This window comes from Dipteris shenzhenensis, chromosome 19 (assembly GCF_047967505.1).
Source record: "Dipteris shenzhenensis isolate YYH24624 ecotype China chromosome 19, Dip_SZ_1.0, whole genome shotgun sequence".
In the NCBI taxonomy this organism is placed as follows: domain Eukaryota; kingdom Viridiplantae; phylum Streptophyta; class Polypodiopsida; order Gleicheniales; family Dipteridaceae; genus Dipteris; species Dipteris shenzhenensis.
Genome location: NC_141614.1, coordinates 20503639 through 20518974, shown reverse-complemented (window position 1 = coordinate 20518974; position 15336 = coordinate 20503639). Strand labels below are relative to the sequence as shown.

At 44.1% G+C, this 15336-nt stretch overlaps 1 protein-coding gene across 4 annotated transcripts in view; it reads left to right on the top strand.

Annotated features, from left to right (window-relative positions):
• Positions 1-15336, top strand: part of LOC147890206 (serine/threonine-protein phosphatase BSL2 homolog) — a 90787-nt gene that overhangs the window by 22287 nt on the left and 53164 nt on the right. For all 4 annotated transcript variants that reach the window (XM_087390366.1, XM_087390365.1, XM_087390368.1 and 1 more), the window contains 3 exons: positions 11609-11710; positions 11824-11905; positions 11997-12176. In XM_087390366.1, coding sequence (XP_087246492.1) covers positions 11609-11710; positions 11824-11905; positions 11997-12176 — 364 coding nt within the window. The remainder of the gene's footprint in view (positions 1-11608; positions 11711-11823; positions 11906-11996; positions 12177-15336) is intronic.

Genomic DNA, 15336 nt, shown 5'->3' with positions numbered 1-15336 from the left:
ATGATTGTGGAGAAGTCAAAGTTGTGAATCTCTGAGGTGATGGAGACTATGTTTTATAGGGAGGTGCCTCATGAAAAGATGTTCGTTGGAGAAGATTCAAGGCCCTTGTTGCATGTTGCTAGGGGAAGGTTAATTGGCAAGGGTAAGCCTAGCAAGGACAAGCCCAAGAAAATTGGTAAAACATGGACGAGTTGGTGGATCTGAAAATTAAAAAGGACTGCCTATAGAAGAAGAGTCGATGTTTGATGAAGCACGTATTGTTGTTGAGGAACAACTTTGCCTTGTGTTTGCTCATTGTGTTGGGCATGTAAGCACATGTGGACAAGTAGAGTATGCATACAGTGGCGTAACCATGTATATGTCTTGAGGTAGAAAAGTGGTCCTTGGAGCCTACAGATCTAGAAAGGGGTAAAATTTTTGAATCTTTATAAGCCTGCCATTGGAAGAAAAAATGGTCGTAGAGTACGCATACAGTGGCATAACCATGTATATCCAGGTAGAGTAGTGGTAAAAAGAGAGTGCAATTCCATTGGCTGTCCAGATGCAATCACACTGCACCCCAGCTGCACTCTCTTTGAGTGGTTTCTAGATGGCATTCATAAAGCTTTTCAAAGCTCCAAAATAAAATCAACAAAGTACCCAACCAAAGAATGACTCATGTAGCACTGCCTGGGCACCTGTGAGCCAAGAAAGAGGCGGCACACGAGGCCAACCAATAGCTTATGGTAAAAAGAAATTGCAGTAGCAAAATCACAACTCACCAAGCCCTGAAGACTCGAACCAAGTCCTCAATCGCCAAGAGGACATAGTAGCCAATGCCCAATTGCATTCTCAGCCAAAGAGGAGTGCAAAGGCATGAAGAAAGAGCATTTACAAGAGCCGACCAGCAAGAATTCCACTGAAAAATGCGAAAAGAAGCACTTCTGTCGCGAAGAAGTGGGAGTTCTTGGGCTCAAAAGAAGCGTGCTTCAGAGAGGAATGCATTGAGAAGGTTTTGGAGAAGTTTCATCGCCGGAAAGTTCTCCAAAACTGAGAAAAACCAGTCAACCAGTGCGTCGGACCACTCGAAATTCAACAGAAAGTTGTAGCTTTGCAAGAGGAGAGGCCCAGGAGGCGGTAGAAGAAAAAAAGTCCAGAAAAAGCCACTTTTGCAAATTCGACCAGCAAAAGAAGTGGTCAGCTCTGCCCGTGCTGCCAAACGCACGGAGGGAAAAGCATATCACTACGAAGGGGAGGCAGAGGGGAAGCCATAGGGCCAAACGGAAGTCGAGGAATCTAAACGGGTGAGGAGTTATGAAGAAAAACGGAATTCAGCTGAAGGAGGCTGAAAAACCAGTCCAAAATCTCAACAAAGGGAGAAGATGAGAGAGAAAACCACACATGTGAAGTTTAGAAGGCCCAGGAAGGTACATGGCAAAGGAGCATGTAGAAGGCACTAGAGGCACTTGGAACTCTAGGGGGGCCACTGAAGGTACATGGCCCTCTAGGGGGCCCATTAAAAATGCCACATCATCATTTCCCAACAACCACTCTTTTAATTCCTTGGAATGCCTTTGGGCCTAGGGATTAATTACGCTTATGTGCTAGGCACCATGCCGCGTTTAATTACACATTATTAAGCCCACGCGTGGACTTTTAAAACCAAAGTTGTCACGGTCTTGTAGTACATTAAAGTACTTAGAATTTCACGCCCCCGTGACATACCCCTCTCTTGAAACAGCAAACCACAGTTTGCTGCCCCAAAACACAGGAGCGAGCATGAAATATAGCATAAAAGAGTATACAAGAAAGCCGCAGCTATAGTATACAGAGACATTGAAAATATGGCTAGGAGAGGCATGCATCCATCCATATATACTGCTCAAAATCTATGTGATCCTCGGCGATCAATAGTCAAGATGCATCAATATCATGAAGTCTCACAGCAGAAATACTGTCAGCTCAGTATCTCGGATGAAACATACAGTGTCATCAAGCGACCTCATGAAATCACAGTGAGCCCGTCTGTACTGAGGGATTGGAGGTGCTACCCCCCTCTCGAACATGAGGTAATGCTGCAGACGCTCGCTCTGCTGAACTGCCTGTAGGAGCCCGGACCGTAGTCGGCTCTAATTGGAAAGCATCAAGGTAAAGCTGCAATATCCCAGGTGAATCTGCCAGTTCACCTTCCTCCATCCATTTCGCATCAAGTGATGGGTAATTTTGAAATTTTACCAAGTAGCGACGGATAACTTTACCCTTGAGCTTTCTATCTCTGTGTGCCAAAATCTGCTCTGGGACCAGAAGTTCATCCTGTTCTTCCACTTCAGGCTGCACCTCATGAGGTACATCCTCGGGAATATCTCCATGATATTGCTTTAATAAGCTCACATGAAAGGTATTATGTATCTTCCAATGCGGAGGCAACTTCAGCCTGTAAGCTACCTCGTTTATCTTTTTAGAAACCTGGAAAGGACCGTAGTAATGCATATTCAGCTTTGTGTACAACCTTTCCTTGCCTTTCTTATTTTTCAGCCTTGCCTTCTGAAAACGCAGCAAAACCCAATCACCTTCTGTGAATACCAATTCCCTGCGGTGCTTATCTGCTGCTCTTTTTTGCTTGTCTTGACTTCTTTGCAAGGCATATTTTATCTTCTTGTAAGCCTCTTCAAGGCTTTCCACAAAACGATCAGCTTCGAAGATTTTCTCTTTTGTATGCAAAATGGGAGGTATCTTCTTGGCACCTTCCACTATTTCAAAAGGTGCTTTACCTGTGGATGTGTGCACCGTATTATTGTAAGCATATTCCAGCAAAGGCAAATAATGCTCCCATTTGCTTTTGTGGTCTGAGACATAGCATTTAAACATATCCAAGATGGTAGAGTTTTCCTGCTCCGATTGTCCATCAGACTGAGGGTGAAAAGATGACGAAAAATTCAGCGTAGTGCCCATATTTCCAAACAGTCCTCTCCAAAAGAGGCTGGTCATCCTCGGATCTCTATCACTGATTATGGATTCAGGCATCCCATGATACTTGAAGACATGCTGCAAAAACAATTTGGCCATTTGATTTGCTGTAATTTTCTTTCTTACTAGCACAAAGTGGGCTTGTTTGCTAAACCTGCAAATTATTGTCCACAATCCATCATGTCCAGTAGGAGTACGTGGAAGATCAAACACAAAATCCATAGCTATGCTTTGCCATGGTCTATCCGGAATTGGCAAAGGGTGTAACAACCCAGGTGCCTTCTGCTTGTCAAACGTTACTTTCTGACAAACCATGCATGTTCTCATATATTCTTCCACATCTTTCCTCAAAGATGGCCAATAAAAGTATTGCTCCACTGCTGTAATTGTTGCTGTAATTCCCCTATGTCCTGCATATGGAGGAGCATGACTTTCCATTATGACTTTCTGTCGCATCTGATCAGTGACACAGAGTCGTCCATGCATCAAAATGAAACCCTCTTTCAACATATAGTGATCATGCCTTTGACCATCAGAAAGCTGTTCATAAATAGTTGAAAAATCAGCATCATTAACATACTGATCTTTCATCACATCTAACACATTGTTGTAAGCAATGCTCACTGCTGAAACACTGGGTTTCTTGGAGACTGCTTCAGGCTGTGGTTTCTTGGAAAGTGCATCAGCCACGACATTTTTGTTACCCGGCACATGTACAATTTGAAAATGAAACATTGAGAGGAAGTTAGCCCATCTCATGTGCTTTTCAGATAATTTTCACGCATGCTTTTCAGATAATTTTCTCTGCGTGAGAAAATATCTAAGTGACTGATGATTAGTTTGCACATCCAAGAAGGTAATGTTTCCATGTGGTCAAAGCATGTATCACTGCTAACATTTCCTTCTCGTATGTCTACAAGTACAATTCAGCATCTTTGAGAACTCTACTCTCATATGCAACCACTCTGCCATCCTGCATCAAAGTGCCTCCTATGCTGTTCCCACATGCATCACAAGTTACAGCGAAGGGTTTTGCAAGATCTGGCAAGATAATAACGGGTTCAGAACACAATTTTTGCTTCAGCTCTTCAAAAGCTGCATTTTCCTTTGGTCCCTACCGAAACGGTACAGCTTTCTTTTGTAAAGCATGCAAGGGAGAAGCAATTTCTGCAAAGTACTTTATAAACCTCCGATAGTATGAACACAACCCAAGAAAGCTTCTGACTTCATGCAGATTTTTCAAAATTGGCCAACTCCTTATGGCCTCAACTTTTGCAGGATCCATCTTGACTCCATCCTTTGACACTATATGACCGAGAAAATGAATCTCATGCATAAAGAACTCACTTTTCTTGGTGTTTATTAATAGCTTGTGTCTTTTCAACTCTTGAAACACAATAGTGAGGTGTTTCTTGTGCTCTTGCTCATTTGTAGAGAACACAATGATGTCATCGAAGAAAGTGCCCACAAACTTTCTGTGTGCTCTAAAAATTCTGTCCATCATTCTATTGAAAGTGGCAGGTGCATTAGTCAAACCAAAAGGCATCACAAGGAACTCATATAAGCCAAATGAAGTGCGGAAGGCAGTCTTGTAGACATCTTCAGGCCGTATCCTTATCTGATGGTATCCACTTTTAAGGTCAATACGACTGAACATTGAGGAACCTTCCAACCGATCCAATATATCATCAATGCGTGGAATTGGAAAACGGTTCTTAATTGTGACTTAATTCAAAGCCCTATAATCAATACACATTCTCCAACTGCCATCCTTCTTTTGCACAAGCAACACAGGGGAACAGTAAGGAGAATTACTTGGCTGTATTAATTCCTTTTCCAAGAGTTCCTTCACTTGTGACATTATCTCTTCCTGTTGTGCCTTACTGACACGATAGGGAGGTATATTAGGCGGTGAGCTTCCTGGAATTATATCAATTTGATGATCCTCGGGCCTCTTGGGAGGTAATTCTTGAGGAAGTGCATCTGAGAAACAATCCTGAAAATCTGAAATAAAAGCAGCCCTTTCTCTATCTAAAGCAGAAAGAGTAGAGCCTTCCTGAACTGGTTGGCTGTCCTCTTTGACAAAAATCAAGTACGCTGAAATATGACGCTTTATTACATTGGAAATACAAGAAGCTGAAACTACAGGGATGGACTCCCCTTTCAACTTTACATCAAGTACATGATTTTTGCCTCTATGAGTTAAAGAAATCTTCTTGTTTCTCATCTGCACATCAGCCCCCACCCTATACATCCAAGGCATCCCAAGCAAAGCATCACACTCTGGCAAAGGCATAATGTAGAAGTCCTCTGCATCCTAATGTCCCTGGATATGCATCCTCCACTTGCCAATGATAGGAGTGACAGGTGTGTTGAGTTCAGGGTTGGCCATATCACACATGCCGGATGGCCCCATTTCCTCAGGCTCGATGCCAAGCCTTCCTGCCATATCAGGAGTTATGAAATTTGCCTTTGCCCCAGAATCAAAGAAAAACAAACAATTCTGATTTCTGATTTTTCCCCATGCTCTGCACATCTCAGCCTTTTTTATTTCCTCTTCATCATGAGCATGTGGCAAACTCCCAATCACATTTGGAAGAAGTCTTGCAGAAGGTTTAGGCTTTTTGCCCTTCCGATCAGCTTGTTTATCACCCTGTCTCTTTTCTTGAATGGGCAATCATAAGAGCGGTGTCCCTCTCCTTTGCATATAAAACATTTGTTTTGCTCCATGAGTGACTTTTTCTCTTCATCAGATAACTTGGTACGGGGCTGTTTATTAGGCTGTCCACGCCTTTGACCAGCTTTGAATTGGGCTTTTCCTCCCTTTTGAAACGGTCGTTTGCCATAATTTTTATTTTCAGATTTGATGTCCTTATCCTCCGTTTGTTGTCTTCTTTCTTGCTGTCCATAAAGCCCAAATTCTTCTCCTGCATCCATGCATATGCTGTCCTTGCATTCTTAATTAATTGAGTCATAGAACCCACCTTGGTTTTGATGCAATAATCACGTAGCTCACTAGGCAATCCACAACAGTACCTCTCTATTTGCTCTTTCAAGGAAACATGCCTATAAGAGCTCAATGGCAGCAAAACATCCCAAAACCTCTTGGTGTAATCATCAAGATTCTTGCAAAGTTTGTATGACAAGTCATGCCAGTGTGAAAGTACTTCAACTTCAAAAGTTGGAGTAAGCCAAGTAGAAGAGAACACTTGCTTAAATTCCAGCCAAGTAGTAGGTGCATCTCCATGAAGCATAAGGTTGGTGTGCCACTTAAGTGCATTGCCTTTCAAAAATGTGGCAACCTTCCTCATCTTGGATGCTTCTGTAAACAAACCCCCAAGAAATGCAGCATCAAACTGTTGAAGGAATGTGAGGGCTTTGTACCTGTCCTGTACTCCATTATATGTATCAAACTTGACATGAGAACCACCATCCTTAAATTCTTTATATACATTTGATATTGGTTGTCCCAAAGATGGCTGTATATTTGCAGCATTCCCTTCACTAGGGAGAGCCATGCTTGGCTGAACATTAGGCATGGGAGCATATACTGTGGCTTGCATGCCTGGCTGCATTCCCACATTGTCATACATGGCTTGTTTTCTATGCCCAATTGGCGGTGAAATCAACATAGCATCAAAGATAGAATCTGTACCAAAATATTCAGGTTGCTGCCTCAAATATGGCTGAGGTGGTTGAGCCACATTTATGGACTGCACATTATTATTTTGAGGAGTAGAAATACCCAAACCAAGGCCTTGTGCTGGTCGCTCATACTGTTGCACTGGATGTACTTTTTGTACCTCTTTCTCAAGTGCTCTTTTGGGCGATTCCTCTCTCTTGGAAGTCACTTTCTGAGTCATTTTTGATGGCTGTCCCTCATGGGAAACTGATGCATGAGTGTGCGGTCCGCCATGAGAAGCTGATGCATGTGTGTACTCACTCTCTCCGTGCTTGTGCTTTCTTGATTTCTTCTTCTTCTTGGCATTTGTTTGCACAATTTGAGCCAAATTTTGAGCCAGCTGAGTCAAAGCAGTCACTGCACTTGCAAGCTGTGCATTCAACATAGTAGCATCATCTGACTCACTGCTAGAACTAGTATCACCGTTGAGCTCAGTTGTAGCTTCATGTGTGGCCTGCTCAAAAGAGGCATTTGTTGTGCTCTCTGCAGCTGTACACTAGCTGGATCATTAAGGCTTTCCTGCCTTCTCCTTTGAGGAGTTGTGGAGCTCTCTTGCTCATGGGTACTCACCATGTTTATGGTTGTAATATTCAGCTGTCAAAAAGTGCAGCAAAGATATCCTTCCACCAAACTACCGAGGCCCACCTCTTGAGAAAGAGTGTGTGGTATCCCGGCAATGGAACCAATGAAACCGGCCTCTAATCACTCAGAGGACAGTGGAACTAAACCTTCAATCACTTCAGCACTTATTTACAGCTCACAAAGCATATATCACAACCATTAACCATTGCATGATTACCATTTGGCATTTACCCATTTGTTCACAAACAAAACCACTGAAAAAGGGATGGAGGCTAGAATGCCCCTGCTCAACAGACATAGACAAGTGCACCCGATTGGCCCCAAACACCGTGGCGCCCCTTTCGGTATTTCTTTATATTATTCACAATGAAATGATTACAAGTTGCATCTGGGAGACCTTCCCTGCAACTGAGCACGCAGCCCCAATTCACTAAGCCTTCGCAAGGCTTTCAAGCATAGAACACCATCACATAAGTGCACTTAACCCATAGGCTCAACCCAAAGGCATTCTCTTTTCCGAGTGCAATTCCATTGGCTGTCTAGATGCAATCACACTGCACCCCAGCTGCACTGTCTTTGAGTGGTTTCCAGATGGCATTCACAAAGCTTTTCAAAGCTCCAAAATAAAATCAGCAAAGTACCCAACCAAAGAATGACTCATGTAGCACTGCCTGGGCACCTGTGAGCCAAGAAAGAGGCGGCACACAAGGCCAACCAATAGCTTATGGCAAAAAGAAATTGCAGTAGCAAAATCACAACTCACCAAGCCCTGAAGACTCGAACCAAGTCCTCAATCGCCAAGAGGACATAGTAGCCAATGCCCAATTGCATTCTCAGCCAAAGAGGAGTGCAAAGGCATGAAGAAAGAGCATTTACAAGAGTCGACCAGCAAGAATTCCACTGAAAAATGCGAAAAGAAGCACTTCTGTCGCGAAGAAGTGGGAGTTCTTGGGCTCAAAAGAAGCGTGCTTCAAAGAGGAATGCATTGAGAAGGTTTTGGAGAAGTTTCATCGCCGGAAAGTTCTCCAAAACTGAGAAAAACCAGTCAACCAGTGCGTCGGACCACTCGAAATTCAACAAAAAGCTGTAGCTTTGCAAGAGGAAAGGCCCAGGAGGCGGTAGAAGAAAAAAAGTCCAGAAAAAGCCACTTTTGCAAATTCGACCAGCAAAAGAAGTGGTCAGCTCTGCCCGTTCTACCAAGCGCACGGAGGGAAAAGCATATCACTACGAAGGGGAGGCAGAGGGGAAGCCATCGGGCAAAACGGAAGTCGAGGAATCCAAACGGGTGAGGAGTTATAAAGAAAAACGAAATTCAGCTGAAGGAGGCTGAAAAACCAGTCCAAAATCTCAACAAAGGGAGAAGATGAGAGAGAAAACCACACATGTGAAGTTTAGAAGGTCCAGGAAGGTCCAAGAATGGCAAAGGAGCATGTAGAAGGCACTAGAGCCACCTGGAACTCTAGGGGGGCCACTGAAGGTACATGGTCCTCTAGGAGGCCCATTAAAAATGCCACATCATCATTTCCCAACAACCACTCTTTTAATTCCTTGGAATGCCTTTGGGCCTAGGGATTAATTACGCTTATGTGCTAGGCACCATGCCGCGTTTAATTACACATTATTAAGCCCACGCTTGGACTTTTAAAACCAAAGTTGTCACGGTCTTGTAGTACATTAAAGTACTTAGAATTTCACGCCCCCGTGACATCCTTGGAGCCTACAGATCTAGAAAGGGGTAGAATTTTTGAGTCTTTAATAAGCCTTCCAAAGGAAGGAAAAATGGTTGTACCTATTAAGATTACAAAGCTGATCTACATCGATTGCCTCGGAATGCCTCTTCATTAACTACTCCTTCAGCCTCGCCATCAGCTGCCCGTACAGCCAGCCGTACAGCCGTACGGACTGTACGAACTGGTGCGCCGTACAACAGGCTACCAAATTCCAATCCGCAGTATCGGCCCTCCGTAGCTATCCGTACAGCCGTACTATCCCATTTGCACTGCGTACCAGACAGCCTCGAAATGCGTGCCATTGCTGTCCATTTTCTCTTCTTCTCCACATGAGCTAGTGAGCTGAGCTATCCTCATTCTTCTGCTGCTCCATCTCTCTCATTATGGCGTCTCTATCCTCCTCCTCTTTGCTTGTGGAGAAGTTCAAGGGCCAAGGCTTTCCTACTTGGCAGATGAAGCTGCAGTTGCTTCTCATGAAGGAAGGAATATGGGACGTCATTGCAACTAATGCCATTCCAACGGATGATCAACACCTCAAACTTTGGAAGCAGCAGAATGACAAACTCTCATTGGGCTATGCTTGGCAGATTCTCTCATTCATCACATTGACTTCAAATCCAAAGCTAAGGAGATCTGGCACCGATTGGAGAGCCTATTTGGTAAACTTTCGCTCTCTTGTTCAACAATTGTAAATTTTGAAGTGCCCTCCAGATGATGAGGACGATGTCTGTTCTAATCAGAAGTATGCAAGATATTTCTTGTTTTGAGCAAACCAGCTTCTACATTTGAGGATTTGGTTGCTCTTCTTATTGGGAAAGACTACCGGAACAAGGAAAAAGAATCTACTCCTACATTCGGCACTCAAGAAGCTCTTATTTCTACGAGCAAATGGCAAGCCGATAAGAATATCATATGCAATGGAAGGGTCATATTGAAGCATACTGCTTCAAGAAGAAGGAGAAAGAACAAGACTGACACCTTGCTAATCTTGTTTCTGCTGATACACCAGAAGAGGTTCCAGATCTCGACCACACACTCACTGCCCATGTCACCCTCGTTGAGGATGACAACCAAGATGTATTCTGATTTCTCTTATGTAATAAAGGTTCTTTGCCTTGAGCAGTCCCTCTAAAATGAATGTTTGAATAGTCAATAAAGGTCTTTTGCCTTGGATTGTGCTCCTAAAATGATGTATTTCTTTTATATTTATGGTGTGTGGCTCCATGTTCCTAGTTAGTCCCTGGAGTCAAGAGGGGGATGTATTGTGGGAGCCATGTATTGGCATTGATAGTGTCTAGATATCAGGCCTGTCATATGAGTTCCAAAATGTTGGTGCATTGGTTTTCTAGACCGCTGAGTTCCATGCTGAGACATGAGTCTTTGAGTCATGTTTGGGACGTAAAGCCATGTGAGTGCTCAGTCCGACCTCTGAACCATGCTCAGACTTCAGCCTATGAGTTAGCATGAGAGCCATGACTAGTTCAGACATCGCATAGAGTAGTAGATACCGTCATTGTCATGTTTTGTCCTTGGCTCCATTCTAGTAGTCTCTCACCTTGCCTTCATGGGGGGGTGTTAGAATATGAAGCCAAGTTGAGTCAGTTTGGTGTGTTCTAGTGTGAGTTCTAGTCTAGTGTGTCCTATGGATGCCATGTGTCACATTGGGAGTTATCCATATGCCTTAGGTGTTCATTTGTGTGTGTGTGTGCTTTTATATAAGAGCTGTACTTGTCTAGTGTCAAATCAATCAAGTATGAAGCTACAAGCTCTTTGGTCTACATGTGAGTACTTTCATTTATTCATTGTTTAGTCATTTCATTTCCATTTCATTATGTCTTTCTTTGAGTATCATTATCTCTCTCCCTAGCCTACCCTCTCTCTCTTCTCTCTCCCTTCTCCACCATGTGCCTTCAACATTGTGTGCACTTGACTCTTTCTTGCTCTTCCTAGCCATTGCCATGGCTGAGTTTGCCTCCCGCTGGTGAAAGCAAGGAAATGTGGGAGACCCAGAATTTTGCTGTGTATGAGAGGATCATGCACCTATATAGGCATCAATGATGTGAGCACACATGTCATGGCGTGTAGTCTACTCTCGTGCTGGATTCTGGATGCATCTCTAGCTGAATCGTTTGAAGGCAAGACGGGGCACATTTTTGCAAAATTATGGTGCTTGGTTCAGGAATAGATTTGATCTTTCAGGTACATATTCAACTAATTTAGCAGCAACACAGTTGAACACTTTTAATTTGCTGGCTTTGCAAGACTCCCCTTTGGATGTAACGAATACTTTTTGTACCTTGTGTTATTATTATTGCACGTAAGATACTTATATTTATTCTTTGTTAACTGCTCTGAACAGTGAATATGTTGCCTTTCAGATTAATGCCATAATATTGGCAATGAAACTTGCTTTGTGGTTTTCAGGACTCAATTGAACTCGTCCTTGTTTAATAGTCATGTATGAGGTGTTTAGCCCTTTTTATATGGCCCCATAACTGAGCTTGAGAATTCTTCCACTGCATTCAATTCAAGTCCTCTCACTCTTCCTTCTCAACAAGTTTCTAGGGTGGTGGGCTTCTGACAGAGCTTGGGCTAGTTTTAATATTTTCTGTATTTGGTTCATCGGTATTTGAAAACTTTGATTGAAAGTTTACGTGGCTTTTGGCAGCCGATTGCTAATGCTTATGGTCTTGCGAAACACCGAGATGGTCGCTGGGAGTGGGCTATGGCCCCTGGTATCTCTCCATCTCCTCGCTATCAACATGCTGCTGTAAGTGGATTGCTAATCAATTGATGTTCTATCCATTTGTATCACAAAACTACTGTCTGGTTCAGGTAATCTCACATGTGCGTTGTCCTCACAGAGCTGATCTCCTATGGCAGGTTTTTGTGAATGCAAGGCTTCATGTTTCTGGTGGAGCACTTGGTGGTGGAAGGATGGTAGAGGATGGCTCGAGCGTGGCAGGTTTAAGTTGCTCATTGTATACGTGATTCCAAGAATGTTTATGACTGCCAATATACAGAGTGGCTTTACTTCAGTTTGATCGGGCTTTCAGTGTTGGATACTGCTGCTGGAGCTTGGTTGGATCGCAAGGGGGTGGTCACAAGTGCACGCACGGGTCGATATAGTGCTGATGCGGCCGGTGGGGACGCTTCTGGGGAGCTGACCAGGCGATGCCGTCATGCTGCTGCTTCCGTTGGGGACTTGGTCTTCATGTATGGTGGCCTTCGAGGAGGTTTGTAACAGTTTGTATCATATATCTGCAAAACTCCTAAGGTGCTTTGAGAAGCGTTCATTTGACCACTTTTTCAAACTTTCTGCTGATGATTAAGAGGATGATAGCATAAACTGCATCATAGACAATGATTTGCCATCAGTCTCCCTCTAAATCATGTGGAGGCAAGCTACCTATGGAAGGCATAGCAGCTTAGGGATTACATTCGGGCCAGTGAACGTGATAATCTTTTCTTTATGCAAGAAATATATGTATTGAATTCGGAGGCATGAGGAAGAACTTTGTCTGGAAAGAGTAAAGGCCAAAGTGTTGACTGTAGGGGAGTGCGTGTATTGATTAAGCACACCAATAGCATAGGCTATAGTAGCCAGGTCTTGTGGAACCAAGCTGTGTACGTGCTGTCTGTAGAGTACAGGTAGTATTAAACTTTTGTGCAGTATCATGCTTATTCTTTTGTGGCGTGTCTGAATTGAGTGGCTGCTGGCTTGATGTCATGTGTCTTAAGTTTCTGCAAGAGACACTTGTCATATGTAGTTCGTGACATGGAAATCCTTCTTTGCTTTGCCAAGATTTAATGGCCAAAGAAAAATGCAGTAGGCCCAACTATCTCATGTCAAAAGAGCTTGACAGCTGTGCCTTGATTTCTGCAATTTTCGCACATTATTGTCAGTGACAAAAGGATGAATAAAATTAAATCTGTCCCTTCCTGCAAAGTATAGAGATTTGTTCAGTTGCAGTATTGGAGAAAGACAGCAAGCTTTGACACAAGGGGGAAAACTGTCTAAAACAAAACAGTACATGCACTACACCTCTTGCTGAGGGATTCTTCAATTTGGACGGAAGAGATGGGTCTAGAAAAGAGAGATTATGTATCTTTTGATACCAAGCACACGGAACTTGCACTGCTCTTGTTCAGGTTGTTCAGCAACCTCAAATACTTGGGGCAGTTTCCATTGAAGAAAGCAGTCTTGACATCCATTTGGTGGACTTTTCAGCCACCCGTAAAGTCCAGCAAGAGAAATAAGTGAATGGGTGATAGTCATCTTGGCAATTGGAGCAGAGGTCTCTTCATAGTCAATCCTTTCCTCTTGGGCATATCTCTTGGCCATCAGATTTACTCTTATGCTCCGGCATCATTAGGACTTGCCATGATTAAGAGGGCCAGGAGTTGAGGATCCCGGGAATCATGTTTGGGGGGTGGTGAGATTATATGAGTGAGTCAGGGGGATATACAAGCATAGTGCGGTATGAGAGCACGATCGGCATAAAACAAGGATGCCCTCTACAATAACACTTGGCTTTACATTGGTGAGATCTCAACCTTTATTGACCGGCTTGGTCGGGGGGTCATTGTTGGCATACGCAGATGATACCGGTACTCTTATACGCAGATGATATTGTACTCTCATCCCTGTTAGCAACGGGTTTACAGAGACACGTGGGGCCCGGGACGTGTTTTGCAGGAAAAGAGACCTGACTGCTGTCAACTTTGGAAAGTCCAAGGCTATCTTTGCATACTACACCCCACCGTGCTATGTGTGAAATAGAACCAACCCTGACTCTGGCTAACTCTGACTATTTGTTGTTGGGGTAAAGGCACATTGCCACCCTTTAAATGTTACGACCGCTATGACTGTCCTAAGACAGTCATAGGGTGAATACCTAATCCTAATAAAACCTTTGAGTTTGTGGTGTGGCTCAACGCATTCTTTACACACCCACACTCCTTGTGTCTCTGTCTCCTACTGTTCCACTCCCCCCTTTCCCTCACAAGTGGTATCAGAGCCACCCTCTCCCTCTCACTCGGGTCTACCCATCCCCTCTCTTCCAGCGTTTCCCCTTTCGGTGTAGGCAGCAGCGAGCACGCACGTGTGCTTCAGGGCGGCAGCAGCAAGCAGGGCGAGCTCTTTCAGCTCGCAATCGCTGCTCAAAGCAGCAGCAGCCGCGCGCAGCAGGTGCGCGACCAGTCATAGCTGCAGCAGCAGCTAGCTGCTGCTAGCTGCCACCAGCAGCCGGCTGCAGCCAGGCGGCCGTGTGAGGGAAAGAGAGGGGGTGGAACGTTAGGAGAGAGAGACACAAGGAGTGTGGGTGTGTGAAGAATGTGTTGAGCCACACCACAAACTCAAAAGTTTTATTAGGATTAGGTATTCACCCTATGACTGTCTTAAGACAGTCATAGGGGTCGTAACATTTTAAAGGGTGGCAATGTGCCTTTACCCCAACAACCTCCCACCTAAAGGCCAATGTGCCTAAAGGGGAGCAAAGAATAAAAATTACAGCAATATACAGTTACTGTATACAAGACCATAAAATAAGAATGGTCTCATCCTAATCCCATGATGCGGCGACAATGTGCAAATCGCTCTGTAGGCAAGCTCTTAGTGAGCAAATCTGCAGGATTATCATCAGTATGCACCTTCACAAGCTCAAGCCGCTTGTCTTCCAGTACCTCCCTGATGAAATGGTATTTCACATCTATGTGCTTGGTCTTCTGATGAAAGATCGGATTCTTTGCCAACATGATAGCACTCTGACTATCACAATGCAAAACTGGCATATCTCCTGTAATGCCCAAATCTCCCACCAGCCGAGTAAGCCATATTGCTTCCTTGCAAGCCTCAGTGGCTGCAATATATTCAGCTTCAGTGGTTGACAGTGCAATGCATTTCTGTAAACGAGACACCCATGATATAGGACCTCCTGCAAATGTGAAAATATAACCGGTAGTAGACTTCCGGTTATCTGCATTCCCTGCATAGTCTGAATCTGTAAAACCATGCACCAATGCATCCTGCCTACCATAGCATATGCACAAGTCTTTGGTACCCTTGAGATACCTCAAGACGCCTTTCACTACTTCCCAGTGCCGCTTGCCTGGATTTGCCATATACCTGCTGATGACTCCCACCGCAAAAGCAATATCCGGACGAGTGGCAACCATGGCATACATCAAAGAACCAACTGCAGATGCATACGGAACCTTCGCCATCTCAGCCTTATCATCATCTGATCTGGGGCTGTCCTTACGGCTGAGGTTTAAATGTGGAGGCAACGGGGTACTAATAGACTTCCCCCCCTCCATTTTAAACCTCTGCAGTACTTTGCTAATGTACTCTTCCTGTGACAGAAACAAAAGTCACTTACCCCTGTCACGAGTAAT